The sequence below is a fragment of the Kogia breviceps genome, chromosome 15 (assembly GCF_026419965.1).
Source record: "Kogia breviceps isolate mKogBre1 chromosome 15, mKogBre1 haplotype 1, whole genome shotgun sequence".
Lineage (NCBI taxonomy): Eukaryota > Metazoa > Chordata > Mammalia > Artiodactyla > Physeteridae > Kogia > Kogia breviceps.
Window position 1 is genome coordinate 74,354,388 of NC_081324.1, and position 16,718 is coordinate 74,371,105.

General features: G+C 42.6%; 3 protein-coding genes across 4 annotated transcripts in view; 1 reads left to right on the forward strand and 2 right to left on the reverse strand.

Annotated features, from left to right (window-relative positions):
• Positions 1-782, reverse strand: part of TMEM116 (transmembrane protein 116) — a 143,933-nt gene extending 143,151 nt beyond the window's left edge. The window contains exon 1 of the mRNA XM_067015012.1: positions 701-782. The gene's annotated coding sequence lies outside the window, so the exon portion shown is untranslated. The remainder of the gene's footprint in view (positions 1-700) is intronic.
• On the forward strand, positions 93-7,715 carry ERP29 (endoplasmic reticulum protein 29). Its single transcript, XM_059040589.2, has 3 exons — positions 93-493; positions 4,853-4,991; positions 6,891-7,715. Exons 1-3 carry the CDS (start codon positions 350-352, stop codon positions 7,391-7,393), a joined length of 786 nt encoding a protein of 261 aa, XP_058896572.1. The 5' UTR covers positions 93-349; the 3' UTR covers positions 7,394-7,715.
• A 3,791-nt stretch (positions 7,716-11,506) lies between these two features.
• The window catches only part of NAA25 (N-alpha-acetyltransferase 25, NatB auxiliary subunit), a 74,914-nt gene continuing 69,702 nt past the window's right edge, over positions 11,507-16,718 (reverse strand). For both annotated transcript variants that reach the window (XM_067016140.1, XM_059040518.2), the window contains one exon: positions 11,507-14,320. In XM_067016140.1, coding sequence (XP_066872241.1) covers positions 14,198-14,320 — 123 coding nt within the window. In that variant the 3' untranslated portion in view covers positions 11,507-14,197. The remainder of the gene's footprint in view (positions 14,321-16,718) is intronic.

Sequence of the window (16,718 nt, forward strand, 5' to 3'; positions counted from 1 at the left end):
AGCCTCGCTGACTGCGCGTGCGCGTGCGCGTGCGCGTGCGCGGCAGTCTCTCAGTCCTCATTTTCCTCCTCCCCTCCCCCAGCCGCCAAGGCACTGCAGTTCATCCCCCACACTGCCACGCGGCCAGGCCCGCTCACCCTAGGCCCGCCGGGGCTTCGCCGAGTGCGCACGCGCGGTAGCTCCATTTCCCCGCCCCTCACGTGGCTCCTCCCTCTCACCCTAGGCCGGCCTGAGCCGGCCTGGCTGTACACGTGCGCGCACCCGTGCCCGCCTTCCTAGCCACGTGACTCCCGGCTCCGCGCTTGCTCCACTACAGCCTTCCTAACTCTTACTGCCAGAATCCGGCGTTATGGCTGCCGCTGTTCCCCGCGCCGCTTCTCTCTCCCAATTGTTTCCCCGTCTCCTGTTCCTCCTGCTCCTCTCTGCTCCGCAAGGCGTCAGCGGCCTGCACACCAAGGGCGCCCTTCCCCTGGATACAATCACTTTCTACAAGGTAACGGGGCGGGGGACATCGCGCGCAGGTGCAGCCAGACTGCCCAGGGGAGCGCGCACCCGTGGGGGACACAGGGGACAGAGAGCTGGCAGGAGGTGGTCTGTAGCGACAATCCCGTTACTTCCCACCGTCCTGTAGGACTGGTGGAATCTGGGCCGAGGCCGTATCATGACCATGGAGCGTACGTGTTCCAGGGTACCCGCGCACCTTTGCAGTATTTGCACTTGATTCCTCTTTTGCGAGAGAATCGCAGAGGTGCAGCCGAAGGAGCTGGGTGCCTCTTCCCGTCGCATATGGGAAGAGGGCGGTGCCGGGCGAGATCCAATCCTCAAATCCCAAGTAGGAGACTCGGAGGGCGGTACTAGGCGGACGCCACCCGTCGGTGGTGGGGCAAGGTTGGAAACGCGGCTCGTTAGCCTGCGTTTCAGCGCCCCTTTCCCTTTGGCTTGGATTGCAGCCACTGTCCAGATATTCTGCGTCTCCTTAAAAAGTGCTAGAGTTATGAATGAGCTTCGGTTCAGCCACCCTACAGTGAGTGTTTTGGGCCTGGTGACAAATAAAATCGGGTCGAGACATGGAAGGAAGGATTCGCCTCTACCCCCGCCTTCATATTTGCAGAATTGGGGTCTTGGCCTCGGTAAATGGACGTTGGAAATATTGAAGGCTGAATGCAGTCCCAATCCCTTAATTTTACACCCACTGGCACCTTTTTAATTTCGCCTATGAGATGGGCAAGCTAAGTGTTGAGACTTATTAATTTATTTTCTTAATTTGTACCCATTACTGGGAAGTGAAACCAAGAAGTGAAACCAAGAAGTGGAGCTCTAAATCTATATCAAGTGGTTTAAATCTTCGTATTTTCAAAAGGGTTCCTTGTGGAGTTGGCACCGGTGGCTCACAGAATGCAAAGTTTCAAGAATTTAAAAGTGTAGATATGACTGGCTGGTTGTCAGGCACACACCGCACAGCACCCTTTGCTTTGAGGGGCTTTCCTGGCAGAGTGACACCCCTACCACCCAAACATGGATATGGGGTAACATCACAGACCAAATGTGACTTAGAGGGAAACTGCACGGTAACAGTATAGTATTTCCTAATCAATTGGTGTGCCTCCATCTTTATAGCTACCACCCTAGTCTAGGCTATGGTTATGTAGCCTCCTCACTAGCCTCCCTGTTATTACTCTGGAGCCTCTCAGTCCAGTAGCCTAAGTCCTACATGATCTGACCCTTGCTTCCCTCTCCTCTCATCTCCTAACCATTCTCCTCTTTGTGCCCTCTGCTCCAACCACACATGCCGTGCCCTCTGTCCTTTGGCTGTTTCTAGCTCATTACTGCCTTAGGCCCTTTGTACTGGCAGTTCTTTGTGACTAGAACATTCTTTGCCCAATCTTTGAAAGGCTGGCTGCTCCTCATCGTTCAGGCTTGGGTTAAATGTTACCTTCTCAGATTTCCCCCTCCCCCAGTCTAAAGTGCCAGTCACATTACCCTGTTTGATTTCTCTGTAGAGCACTCATCACTGATTTTTTTTTCTTGTCTAGTGTATTGTGTCCCACGCTAGGATATTATATGCTTGTGAAGAACTACCTTGTGTATCCTGTTCACTGATCATCTGCACAGCCTAGCAAGTTACCTGTTACATAGAAGATGCTCAATAATAATTTGTCGAATGAATGAACAAATGTTTTCTCCAGTCCCTTTCTAAATCTCACTCTCTTCCATCACCATTGAACAAAAGGGGAGCTTCCTAGGGTTACCATATACAGGAGACTTGTTCCGTGCTTTGCCTTTCAGTGATTTCCAGTGTCTTTTTTTGTTTCTTGCCCTTTACCATCACTAAAAATGAGAAACCCTGTCTGTTTTCTTTACTGCTGTGTTCACTTAGAACAGTGCCTGGCACATGTTAGGTCCTCACTACCTTTTTATTGAATGAATGAATGAATAATGAATTCATCTATACATTGAAGAAGCAAGTCAACTAAATGTAGGTTATGGTGGAGCTGATTCCTCAAGGATGAAGAAAAGAGAGACTTCTATTTCTTTCTTTTTTTTTTTTTTGGCCGTGCTGGGCCACATGTGGGATCTTAGTTCCCTGACCAGGGATCGAACCTGTGCCCGCTACATTGGAAGCACGGAGTCTTAACCACTGGATCACCAGGAAAGTCCCGAGAGAGATTTTTAAAGCAGTTAAGAGGTACAGGTTGAGTAAAAGAACAAGAAAAAATTAGCTGTGCAAATGTTTGCCATTCAAAACCATTCTGCTGATGGCTAAGAATGGTAAAATAAAAGATGATGGCCTCTCAATTCTATTTCAATGTTACACCACTGTATTATTATTAATATTATTCCATAATATAAATGTAGGCCCCTTGAAGTTAGGTTTTCATGTGTTCTTTTATAAAATTTTCTCCCTGGACATGTAGCATCTGCTATCAAAGCCTGCCCTGGTTTTGTTCATTTATTAGATATTTTCGGAGCATCTGCCACATGCCAGGGCACTGTTGGGCACTGGGGATAATACAGCAGAAAACAGGTCAGAGACGGTCCTTATTCTCATAAATTATATTTTAGTGTAGAGGACCGACAACAAGCAAATAAGGATTTCAGAGAAAGATTAATGCAGTGAAGAAAGTAGCAGGCAGTAGCCTGCTAGAGTATGATGGATATGAAGCAGAATTAGATGGTATGAGTGGGGGAGGCCTCTCCGTTAGGAGAGGACATTTGAACTGAGCTTTGACAACCATGGAAAGAACCACGGAAAGGGCACTCTAGCCAGCAGAGACAGCAAATGAAAAGGCCCTGAGTGGGAATGTTTGCTGTGTTAAACTGAAATAAGGCCAAATGGGCCAGAGGGATGTGATCTGATTTATATTTTTAAGTCTTCCTTGCTCTTAGACTCCAGAACTCAGACTTTTTGGGGTCAGTGACCACTTAAAAGATTACCTGTTCTGGTCCCTCCTCCCTTGTGTCCTCTGGCGCTGTTAAATATTTTTAAAAACGTAAAACGAAATGGACAGCAACCCACAGTAAGAAACAAGGACTAACAAAAACTGAACTGATGTCAGCTTGACTTAATTATGGCAGGGATTGCCTGTGATGAAAAATTAACCTGTAGTGATGACTTTGATTAGAAAAATTAAAAGTTGTAGGAGGAGGGGAGGCAGTACTGCCAACCAGAGGCAGCTTATTAGATAAAATCTATGCATTGGGTGAAACCATCAAAGTGAAGTTTTGGAATTCCTCAGTAAGTTAAATATAGAATTGCTGTATGACCAGTGCAGTTCCACTCCTAGGTATATTCCCCAAAGAGATGAAAACAGGTATTCAAACAAAAACTTGTGCACAAATCTTTATATCAGCACTATTCACAAATAACCAAAAGGTGGAAACAACCTAAATGACCATCTGTTGATGAATGGGTAAACAAAATATGATATATCCATACAATGGAATATTTATTTGGCCATAAAAAGGAATGAAATACCGATGCATGCTACAACATGAATGAATCTTGAAAACATTATGCTAAGTGAAAGAAGCTAGACACAAAAGGTCACTTATTGTATGAGTCCATCAGAGTAGACAAATCCATACAGACAGAAAGCAGATTAGTGGTTGCCGGGGGCTGGGGGAAGGAGGATTGGGGAATGACTGCTTAATGGATCCGTGTTTCCTTTTTGGGTGATGAAAATGTTCTGGAACTAGATATTAGTGATGGTTGTGCAACACAGTTAATGTAATAAATCTCTGTGATGTAAATTTTACCATAATTGAAATAGAAGTCTGGACCCTGACAGTTTAGGTCTTAGAGATCTAACTTCAAGGAAACTGTAGTTTAGGGAGGGGACATTGTCCTAAGCCTGGCCTCTCAGCAACTTCCTATGAGCCCTGAAATTGCAGAGTGCAAACTCTGGACTCCCTAGCCAGAGCATCCTCCGTGGTGCCAACTCCTTTATAGACGGTTGGTTGGTTTGGGTCAGATTTCTGGTTCACTGCCAGAGAAAGGCCCCTGGGATGATGGGCACGACAGGGGCCAACGTGGCGTGTGCTAAGGATGTGTTTCCTTAGCCTTACCAAAAGGGCCACTGGAGGAGAAGGCCTTAGTATATCTGTAGTATTGTTTGTTCCAGACAGTTTGATTAGTGTGAGCAACTACTTAATGGGGTACTCAGTAGTAGACACCGTCAAATTGTTAAGTGAATCAGTGGGTGAATGAATGCATGAAGGTTAGTATATGCGAGCTTGTCTCCCTCGTGGGCTTGTTTTCCACTCTGTTTCTTAAACAGGGGTCCCTTGGGAAAGGGAATTAGCCCCAAAGGTCCTTGGGAACCCCCACTTGCTCAGCTCTGAATGCCCTCAGGTCATTCCCAAATGCAAGTTCGTCTTGGTGAAGTTTGACACCCAGTACCCCTACGGTGAGAAGCAGGATGAGTTCAAGCGTCTGGCTGAAAACTCGGCTTCCAGCGATGATCTCTTGGTGGCAGAGGTGGGGATCTCAGGTATGGACAAGTCTGGGATGACTGAGGAGGGCAGAGGGGGAGGAAAACTAGGAATTATTTCCCTACTTGTAGGGGGAACACCCAGTACCTTTCTGTCTGAGCCACATACTAGGAGTATAAATGGGGTCATGTCCTCTCAAGGAGTCTGGTACCCATGGCAAGCTTAGGTTGAGCAGATTCTGTGACCACAGAACCTCAGCTCAACCTTGCAGGTACCTGAGGGGAGGGAATTCACCATCCTTCACCCTTCACCCACACTGACATCAAACTTACTGTGAGAGCTTGGAGCTCTCCTTGCAGGGGACGGTAGTCAGAGGGGGTGCCTTGCCTCCCGGGGGACAGCGTAGTCAGTTTTTCCATCTTCATTTCAGCTCTTTTGTACCAAAACTATTGGGTTTGGGCTTTTGCTTAAATCCACCAGAGCTGCCACTAAACCAAGGGTAGCTCTCAATGATAGGGACAACTTTAATACATAGTTGCCAACATTTCGTGGTTTTTTGGTCTGTAAAGATGTACACAGACATTGCATTTTTAATCTTCACTTGAACCTCGCCTGAGAAGCGAGATGCATTATCTCCTTTTTATACTTGAGGAAAACTGAAGCTCAGGGAGCTTAAATGATTTGTCTCAGGCTGGGGTAGCAAGGGGCTCATTCAGAGCTCCTCCTAAGTGTGTATTCTTAGGAGGAATGCAGTAGGTTCTTCCCTCTCTGCTTCCTCCCAGCTGAGATGCCACAGTTCCCTAGTGAGCTCTTGAGTCTGGTCTTGGATAGAGGTAGCTGTCACACTTCTTCAGGGCAGTCGATCAAGTCCAACTCAACTGTGTGTCTACTTCTTTGGGGCTTTAATAATATTAACAATAGCTGACATTTCTGAAATGTTTATTATGTGCCAGGCCACTGTGCTAAGTGTTTTACATGTATGTCATCCTGTGGCAACTCTGTGAAGAAAGTTTTATGACTCCCCAAATGAAGAAACAGATGCTTAGAGTAACTAGCTCAAGATTATAAAGTGCCAGAACTAGGATTGGAACCCCACACTTCTTATACTACTACCCAGTAATAGGTGGTCTTGGCCATTTCTTCTTGGCCAGGTGTAAGAAACCAGTTGTAACCCTTGGGGCTGCTGGCTGCCTTTTGGGAAAGACATAGCAAATACTAACAGCTATCACATATTAAACACTTAACTCTGCCAGGTTAAGTGCACATATCCCCTCATTGGTTCCTCCCAACAGAACTCAGTAGGGACCGAGTTCATTACCTACCACACATTCACTAAGCTCCAGCCATACTACACTTTGTAATCCTTAAATATACCCAGCTCATGCCTGCCTCAGAGCTTTTGCACTTGCAGTCCTTTCTGCCTGAGACACTTCCCACAAATTGATGTGGCTGCTATTGATGTGTCCGATATGTCTCCTACATATTCAGGTCCCTCAGCTCATGTCATCTTCACAGGGAGGCCTTCCATGACCGCCCGAAGTGGGCCTTCTCACCCAATCACTGTGTCATATCACCATTTTATTTTCGTTATAGCACTAATCACTTTGGTTCATTGGTTTATTATCTCTCTTCTCACTCTTTGAAGAGTATGAGCTCCTTGAGGTCAGAGAGCTTGATACTCTTAGTCACTCTAAATCACAACTAAGTCCCCAGCACTTAGAACAGTCCCTGGCACATAGTGGGCATATAATAAATATGCAGAATTACCCTTTTTCAGATGAGGAAAATGAAGTTCAGAGAGATTAAAGGATTTGACTAATGCCACATGGCTAGGAAGTAGCAGAGGAGGAATTCAAACAGCCGAGATTCTTCTTCCCCTCAGCTCACATAGGCCTCACAGCAACCTCTTGCCATACCTTCCTCATGTCTTATTCCTCGTTTCTGGTTTCTATTCACAGATTATGGTGACAAGCTGAATATGGAGCTGAGTGAGAAATACAAGCTGGACAAGGAGAACTACCCAGTCTTCTACCTCTTCCGGGATGGGGACTTTGAGAACCCAGTCCTATATAGTGGGGCAGTTAAGGTTGGAGCCATCCAGCGCTGGCTAAAAGGACATGGGGTTTACCTAGGTATGCCTGGTTGCCTGCCTGCGTATGACACCCTTGCTGGAGAGTTCATCAGAGCCTCTGGTATGGAGGCCCGCCAGGCCCTCTTGAAGCAGGGGCAGGACAGCCTTGCAAGTGTGAAGGAGGCTGAGAAGAAGTGGGCCGAGCAATACCTTAAGATCATGGGAAAGATCTTAGACCAAGGTGAGGACTTCCCAGCCTCAGAGATGACCCGTATCACCAAGCTGATTGAGAAGAACAAGATGAGCGATGGGAAGAAGGAAGAGCTCCAGAAGAGCCTAAACATTTTGACTGCCTTCCACAAGAAGGGGGCCGAGAAGCAGGAGCTGTGAAAGGCACTCCAGGGTTTTCAAGGGTTTGGTTGGGTGGGGAGGGGTAAGCTACCTGCTGGCTGTGAGACCCTCCTGGGATATAAGGGAGCGGTAGGAAAAGTGGCACTAAACCAGAAATCTGAGTATGCCCAGATATTGATGCTGGTGTAACTATGCTTGGAACATCTCTGTAACCAGTCCGGTAGAGCTGGAACATTTACTCAGATGGCTTGTGAAATACCCCCTCAGAAGGAATTGGTGCTATAAAGAAGAGTGTACTGCCCAGGTTTTTGACAGATATAATTCTGATTCAATTAAAGTTTCTGTGTTTTGGTTAAATGGACCTGAAGCCATTCAGTTTTCTTTTACAAATTATACTTTGGCCTATGACCTGCTTTCTCCTTTGAATTTATTTTTTAATCTAAGGTGGTGTGGACTCTGCTCTACCAGGGTAACAGACTACCCTGGTAACACTGTGGAAACTAGTCCCAGCTCAAGGCCTACCTTTATTACTTTCCACAGGTGTTCAGATTCAAGTGGACTGATTACGAGTGGTAAAAGGCATTGTCCATTTTCTGGTCCTTAAAATGGAATGGCTGGGCTTCCCTGGTGGCGCAGTGGTTGCGAGTCCGCTTGCCGGTGCGGGGGATACGGGTTCGTGCCCCTGTCCAGGGGGATCCCACATGCCGCTGAGCGGCTAGGGGCTAGGCTCATGAGCCATGGCCGCAGGGCCTGTGCTTCCGGAGCCTGTGCTCCGCAATGGGAGAGGCCACGACAGTGAGACGCCCACGTACCGCCCCCCCCCCCACACACACACCCCACACACAATTTAATGGCAGTATAGTTCCCTTTCATACTCCCACGTAACACACACACACACACACACACACACACACACACACACACAAATTGAATGGCAGTATAGTTCTTTTTCATACTCCATGAGATAAATTCAGCAAATTCTTAGTTTTACCAATATAACCTGGTAGGTTTTTTTAAGAGTTGGATTTAGGCAGCTAAATGATACAATTCAGTCCAATTTGAAAGTTTTTTTAGAAGGGGATAGTTTTCCATCTAAGTCACTTTGTCACTGTTTGTTAGTTACTCAATAAGTACCAACTTTTAAAAAGCAGAGTGGGAGAGCACTGTACTGACTTTCAGATCTCAGGAGTGATGAGCAATAATCTGCAATAGTAAGCTTCATGTTAACATCCAAACTTTCATATAAAACTATTTGAAAATATCAAACTGCAGCTCCTGAAATACATCTAATTGCACCCACATAAAGAAATTTAAGTTGAGCAGAGTTGGCAAATAAAACCTCATTGTCTATGTTCCTCCATTTCAGCCAGATTGGGTATTTAAGATCACTGGAAACAAAAGATGCAGGAAAACCCATGTGTTTAATTGGATGGAACAAAAAAAAAATGTGCAGCTTAAGCTAACAGTTCAAATCAACTAGATAAAAGATGTTCAAACCTAAACACCTGACATAGCACAGATACTCTTAACATTTGACAAAAGAATAACTAATTATATATTAGGCCCAACAATTTCAATATGTCCCCTACTCATTAATTCTAATTGAAAACTTCTAAGATCTTTTTGCATGCCTGTCACTGGTAAACTTGCTTGAGCTGTTCTAATTTTTTCTCATCTACCTAAAACAGGGTCACTTCCAACGAATTAAGTATTCATTGTCTTATGGAAATCAGAATAAGACAAATGACAGGTAGGCATAGAACTCTAAAACTAAATGCATTCAGTCCCTGAATGTGGTCTCATCTAAATTGTAAGAGAAAGAAAAGGGGCAACAGTCTACGGGTACTTCATTGGATGGGTCCATGCTGGGTATCATTATTTTATAAGCCTAGGGTCTTGAGTTGAAGAAACACAGGCTATTGGACAGGACTAGATTATCATACATCAGAGGCTCTTTGTGTGAAGTATTTTTCATTAAAGATAGGCCCTCCCTGTTTCTAGTTTAGAATCTAGTGATTTGCATATGCCACATAAAAATCTTCCCTAACACATCAAATGGATTCCTTCCCTCTACTGCTTAGCATATAATCGCTAATATGGCTCAGATGCTAATCAGACTGTTTTAAGGGAATTTCCAGATAAACTGAAGCACATGAGCCCCTGGATCCAACATGAAGAATCCTGTGCTAAGGAACCTGCAAGTTTTCTCAAATAGTGCCAAGGATAATTTTAATTTACTAATAATTCTTGGTAATTGGTGCCACACACACACAAAATATATATATGTGTGTGTGTAGGCATTTGAATCACTTCAGAAGAGATTGATTATTCAGTAGAGAGCCAAGACAATCTGAGGATTTGAACATGGCCATCAGGATGAAGAATGTGAGATGGAGTGTGTGTATGAGGCCGGGGTGGGGGGGTTGGGGGGAGGGGGGACATGGGACACCCTGGATTTTAGCTCATTTCATCATTGCTTAAGAGTTTGAATCTATCCCTTAACCCCACTGGGTGGTCTTGGTAGCCTTATCTGCAGTAACTGCTTTTCTCATATGGAAAATAGTACATTACCTGGGACCCACTTTTACTTTTATGGAAGCTGAGGTTGCAAAAAAGCTCTGTTCCTCAAGCATAAACTGCTATAGATACCCCACAAATAATTTTTATAAGCATTTGGCTCATGGTTGCTTAGCCTCCACTTGTTACTATGAAATAACATGTCTGCATCTAAGCCGTGACAGCATCTCAAAAACGGAACATGGGGCTTCCCTGGTGGCGCAGTGGTTGGGGGTCTGCCTGCCGATGCAGGGGACGTAGGTTCGTGCCCCGGTCCGGAAAGATCCCACATGCCGCGGAGCGGCTGGGCCCGTGGGCCATGGCTGCTGGGCCTGCGCGTCCGGAGCCTGTGCTCCGCAACGGGAGAGACCACAGCAGTGAGAGGCCCGCGTACCGCAAAAAAACCCAGAAAAAAACAAACAAAAAACAGGGAACATGAAAAAGTATAAACCTGAGCCCACCTTTTGGGGAAAGTCAAAAATGACAGTGAGGTATATCCAAGTGCCCACTTTTTGTTAAAGGAAAAAGAGAATGTTGGGGTGGAGTTAATTCATAACTGAAGAAGCAGGCAAAGACTTTTTCAGGGCTCAAATAAGGGCATTTAGTATCATAGGACAGAAAGGAAACTAGGAGGAAAAACAAACAGTTCCTCTTTCTACTGTGTTGTGTGTCTGAATAAATGATCTCAGCCTATGGGTTCACATACCCTTGGATAAATCATGTCATCAGCCTGCCTGAAATCCTCCAGTAACTTCCCACTAAATTTAGAAATCTCATTTCTTCCCCTGGCTACAAAATCCTGATTGCTCTAATCCTCACTCCACCTTCTATCTCAATCTGTACCCCTTTTCTGCTCCTTTCATTAAGTCCCAGGCACTTGAGCCTTTTTTTATAGTCACTGGAACATGCTCAGCAGTTTTCTACCTTGGGGCCTTTGACTTGTATTTGCTTTTCCATGGCTGACTCTTCATCATTCAGGTCAGATAGCACCACTCAAGAGGTCCTCTTGTGACCCCATGTATCACATACCCTGACATATTTTATTAATCAGGACTTAATTACAAACTAATATTTATTTTTATTGTCTCTTCCCCCACTTCAGCCACTAACTAGGATATAGAGTTCATTTACCATTATATCAGCAGAGCCTAACATGGAATCTGGCACGTAGTAAATAAGTGCTCAACACATAAATGTTGAATTAATGAATGCAAGCACGCAAGGTACTTTAAACAAAATGACTAGTGGCCTTGGAATAATTTTAAATTCACAAATATTACCATCTTTCTGAGGAATATAACAATGCAAAATTGAGATGACTTATACCATTTAAAAGGTTATGGCTTCTAGGAATCTGAACAAAAATGAACCAGGCAGAAATGCCAACTTAAGATGAAAGTGTTTAAATAAATTAACCCATCCATTTTAAATAGATTTGCTATGCTTCACTTAATTCTGAAGAAGGAAGAATATATACTTCCCATATTAATAAATCACAGCAAAAAAGTAGGAAGAGTTTCAATAACAAGGCTGTAGATACATTGAAACCCCTTTTTATATTAAAAGTTAGAATGAAAGACAAATCCAGACTGAACATAGTGATTGCAAAATATAATGCAATTTTGAACAATTAAAATTATGAAAATATACAAAATTGATGGGCAACACAGCTAGGCATTTGTACATTTTCCATTATGTGGAGAACACTAAAAAGTTCTCTACCTTTTATCCACATCAGATAAATGATTTAAACCAAATGTTTGCTTTGGAGAGTCTTAACTTAGGATCTCAGTAGTATAAAAAGCAGTAATTTTTCAGTCTGTAAACAGTAGTCGTGTTTTTTCTCCTCTCCTTTTTTTTTAAATATCAATTTTCCACACAAAAACAAAATAAAACAAAAAACCCACACAAACTAAAAACAGCAGCAGCAGCAGCAATGAGTTATTTGGGAATTCTCTTCAAATACCAATTACATACAATTGCTGGAGAGGGTGCTTTTTACTCATGTAAGAATATATGTGTATATATATATATATTTTTTTTAACTGTACACAATTTATAGTGCATGACAATTTCCAAAAGAACAGATCAATAAAAGATATTGGCCATTTCTGCAGTATTTCATTCTTTTTACAATTATCTCAAAATGTAAGAGGTTGGATCTAATTGAAATGCTACATTTAATAGAGAAATCAACATGTAACAAAGGAAGCATAACCCCAACATAACATTATCTGTCACTAAAACCAGTAGAGGACCCAGATGCCCCTAGGCAAGAGACTAGGTAGGTAGACCACTGGAGTCACACACTGTCCCTGAGGACCAAGGCCAGCCCACTGAGCACAAATATTCTAGAATGATCACGGTCAGTTAATAGACTTGTTTCAAAGAACATTTCTATTTCTATGTATAGTATTTTTGGATATTCAAAGAAATATCATTTCAAGAACACATGCCATACACACATACCCCCAACCCCATACACAAGGTTCCATCTAAATAGACCATATTTTTATGAAATTATGATGTTATTAAGTTAGATTCAGAATCAGAATTTTTAATTCATCTTGTTCAAGACAGTTCTTTTCTTATGGGATGGGGAATGACAGTTGTGGCTACCAATTAACATCAAAACTGTTTTTTTAAAATTACTGGATAGACTAGGATTTCTAACAAGTCTTTTTTTGACCAGGTAATTCAGTAATTTTCAAAAAAGTTTCCCTACAAGTTGAGACAGTTATTAATCATCCTACCAAACTGTGAATCTAAAAAAGTCAAAATGATAGGGACAAAATGCAATTGCTTTGCATACAGAGATTTTCCAAGCTCTTTTTTGGTTGCTTTTAAAAGAAAAAAGTGTCACATTTCACTGGAGAAATGAGTTGGAAAGGACCTTGAAGGTCTTCAAGACCAATCCTCCAGCAGATACTTGAATTTCCTCATCAAATTCATTTCTTTGCTTTTCAGAATTACTAACTAACGGTATTTGGGTAACAAAGACGAAAAACAGAGACACAGATTCAAACACAAAAACGTTACCAAAGCAGTTGTATAAAATGTGTAACATTTTCAAGAGCAATGTTCATCTTTTCTGTCAAACCAACCTCTGAAGCCAGTCTTGGGGAGCTCCAGATGAACAACGTAAACACCATCCTGGTAATAATTCACAAGTTTGAAAAAAGTAAACTGAACCTCAATTGATAACATTTCTTTTGCCAGCCTAAATCTTAAAACCTAGGTTAAATCCATATTAATATACATTCCTTCCTTTCTTCCTTCCCAAACCTCCCACTTAAAAAACACTAAAGTATTAAATCTTTACTTTCAAGCATATATACATGTATATACATTTACATATACATGTATATATGGTTGAAAATATACATAGATATGTAAAAGCATATACATATATATATATATAGCTCACAAAACCAATGACACTGGTGTTAGACTTGCCTGCATAAATTATGTACACCTCTCTTCTTTAAAACAGTGATTCCCATCTTTCCCAAACAGACGAAAGACAGCAAGCTAGTCCTCAGCAGGCTTATAAAGTGGTCTGCGCTACTTTCCCCTCCAAAAAGAGCTGTAAGGTAACAGAAGGCTACTTCTGATTTAACTCTGACAGGAGCTAGGATGGGGATGTCTCGGCCATTTGGGATTATTAAGCTGAAAAACGACAGCCTGTGGGCATCTGAGTGATGTCCTTCAGTGGCAGGTGCTTATGCCAAATTTCATCTGAGGTCCTTTGGGTACCTGCCTTGGGTTCTGTGAGAGCCACGCATTTGAGGAAGCCTCAAAACTAAACTGCTAATGTGGAAAGAGGGCCTGCTCCCAATCATGGTCCCCCTCTTCTTCTGCCTTCTGCTTCCTAAGGCTCAAGGACCAGACCAAAACACGCACTACTATAATGGTAGGGTCATTCAGCTGCTCTGAGGTCGATGCTTTATGCTTAATTTCTATTGCTGCTTTCCCCCCACCCCACCAGATGTTTCTGGTGATAGAAGGGAAGAAGAAGAGTGGAGTTCTCTTGTGGCTGCCATATGCATATGAACATGTATAAAAAGTGGTCAAACCCAGACGAGGGTCCTGCTTCCGGTTTATATACAATAATTTAATCAGTTGTATACATTTAATACCTAAAAAATTAATTCACGATCAAAGTCCTTCATGCATTTTATGAGGAAGTTCTGGATTAAAATGATGGTCAATCAGATGTAGCTTTTGCCTGGGAAGATGATGTCATTTTCTGTTGTAGAGTCATCAGTGCTTGTGGTTCACACTAACTTAAATTTTTAGTTTCTTTGTAGTCTCAAGTCTTTTTTTCAGCAGCTCCCCAATTTCTAGAAGTGAGTGCAGGTAACTGCTCTGCACCTTCCCTTGTACAGTCTTTGAAAATTTTCTCTCTTCCTACAAAGGAAACAAGAATTAGTGGTCTTGCTCAGAAAGCATTCCCCCAGATTAGAGACCCTCAGGTATAAGTTAAAATTACCACTACTTCTGGTCTCACTGCAAGCTCCATCAGAATAGCGTGGGTTATTTTCAATTTCATTAAATGCAAAGATGGCTAAACTCATCACAGATGTATATTTTTCCATGTGACTTTTCACTAAGACCCATTGCTTTAGCATTACCAATCTTTCAAGTAACCTTTGTTATAAATTATATCAAGTCAGAAAAGCGAGATTTCTGATTTCTAGTTTTCATCAAGAAAAAAAGTTAGGGGCTTCCCTGGTGGCGCAGTGGTTGAGAATCTGCCTGCCAATGCAGAGGACACGGGTTCAAGCCCTGGGCTGGGAAGATCCCACATGCCGTGGAGCAACTGGGCCTGTGAGCCACAACTACTGAGCCTGCGCGTCTGGAGCCTGTGCTCAGCAATGAAGAGTGCGCACCGCGATGAAGAGTGGCTCCTGCTTGCTGCAACTAGAGAAAGCCCTCGCACAGAAACAAAGACCCAACACAGCCAAAAATAAATAAATAAATAAATTTTAAAAAAAAACTTTAAAAAAAGAAAAAAGTTAGAAAATTATTACTAAGTACTTTAGCCATAAAATCACTACTATTTTGTTATGAGCTGTACAAAGTGGAAAAATTGAGATTTCTTATTATTAGTTTCATCGGAAAAAAAGTAGAAATTTATTATTAGTTTAGACTTATCACAGCCACTTTTTAAAGGCATCAAATTTACCAGTATCATCTTTTCTAGTTACAATATTGACAGGCCTCCCTCCATATTGACAAAGTCCACGATCGTGTTCCAGAGGCCAAACAACTAAAAAAGACCAGTTTTCCTAAGGCTGCTCAAATATGTGAGTTAAATATTTGCTGCACGTTTGACCTGTGGTAGAAAGCACAAAAAATAAAGGGGATGGAGTGTTCAAAAACAGAAAGAAGGTTGACTGAAAACTGGTTAGCTTTACATGAAGTTGGCAGTACTTTAAAGCCCAAAAGAAACCAGATAAGCACACTTTATGACCCAACAAGTGCATAAAAAGGTATGTACACAAATACATTTCATTCAGTACTATATGTAAAAGCAAATGTACAGAAACAACCTAAAATATGTCCAATGGCTATGGTACATTCATATTTTGAACACTATACAGTTGTTTAAAAGAACAAGATTGATCTAGATGCATTAGCCTGAACAGAACTCTTGAATATTGGCTGAGTGAAAAAAAAACATGCTTCTGAATAAAATAAAGTGTATATAATTTACTTTAAAAAAACCTAACAGATGTTAGAGTACATTATAAAGTTACATTAAGACCAGATGGTTTTTTTAAAAAAGGGTGGGGAGGGGGACACTTCCCTGGTGGTCCAGTGGATAAGACTCCATGCTCCCAATGCAGGTGGCCCAGGTTCGATCCCTAGTCGGGAACTAGATCCCACATGCATGCTACAACTAAGAGTTCGAATGCCACAACTATGAGCCCACATGCTGCAACTAAAAGATCCCACATGCTGCAACAAAGACCTGGTGCAACCAAAATAAATAAATATTTTTAAAAGGAGGGGAGGGGTGTCTTGGCATACAACCAGTTTCAGTGGATACCGCGAGGGAAGAGGAAAAGGGGACCAGGAGTAGGGATAGTACTCCTGAGGCCTTGTTCATGGTGTTTCAAGTTTAGAAAGAAAGGAAGGAAGGAAAGAAAAAAGTGAACCTAAGGTAAATGGAACTGAAGGGTTTTATTTACTTTTTTCTTTTTTTAAACCCAAAAGAAAGTACTGAGCACTACATGGATCCAATATTTGGTGGCCGGTGCTGCTCAGTATGTTATATGTATCATGACTTTAACAAAATAAGCAATACAAAGCCATTATTGTTTTGTTTAATCTTCACTATAACCCTATGAAGTAGGTATTATTGTATTCGAGCAGGACACTATGGGGCCTTCCTGGGACAGGCCTTCCCCCACATCCTCTGCTTTAGCTCTTCTCTGAAGTACCTAGATAATAGTATTTGATGCAAATTTCCTGAGTTGTTTTGCAGATGTGAAAGCAATCCCCCCATCAAATAGAAGATGTTAACTACTTGATGACCATGAGCACATAGCCCCAAGCCTCCTAGAGCCTAAGGACTGATAAAGTTAACCCCTGTGACACGACCCTGTTCCCCCATCATCAGCCAATCAGAGAACTGTGCACGATCTGATCACACACCCTGCGACCCTCCTCCCTCACCTGGCTTTTAAAAATGCTTTGCTGAAACCCTTCAGGGAGTTCTGGGCTTTTAGGGCATGAGCCACCCGTCTACTTGCACTGGCCTTGCAATAAACCTTTCTCTGCTCCAAACTCCAACGTTTCA

What these genes read in the sequence shown, in the direction of transcription:
- ERP29 (XM_059040589.2), top strand. Translation starts at nt 350, where the DNA reads ATGGCTGCCGCTGTTCCCCGCGCCGCTTCTCTCTCCCAATTGTTTCCC. An exon ending in ATACAATCACTTTCTACAAG is followed by an intron (nt 494 to 4,852) that starts GTAACGGGGCGG and finishes GAATGCCCTCAG; the next exon opens with GTCATTCCCAAATGCAAGTT. An exon ending in GGCAGAGGTGGGGATCTCAG is followed by an intron (nt 4,992 to 6,890) that starts GTATGGACAAGT and finishes TTCTATTCACAG; the next exon opens with ATTATGGTGACAAGCTGAAT.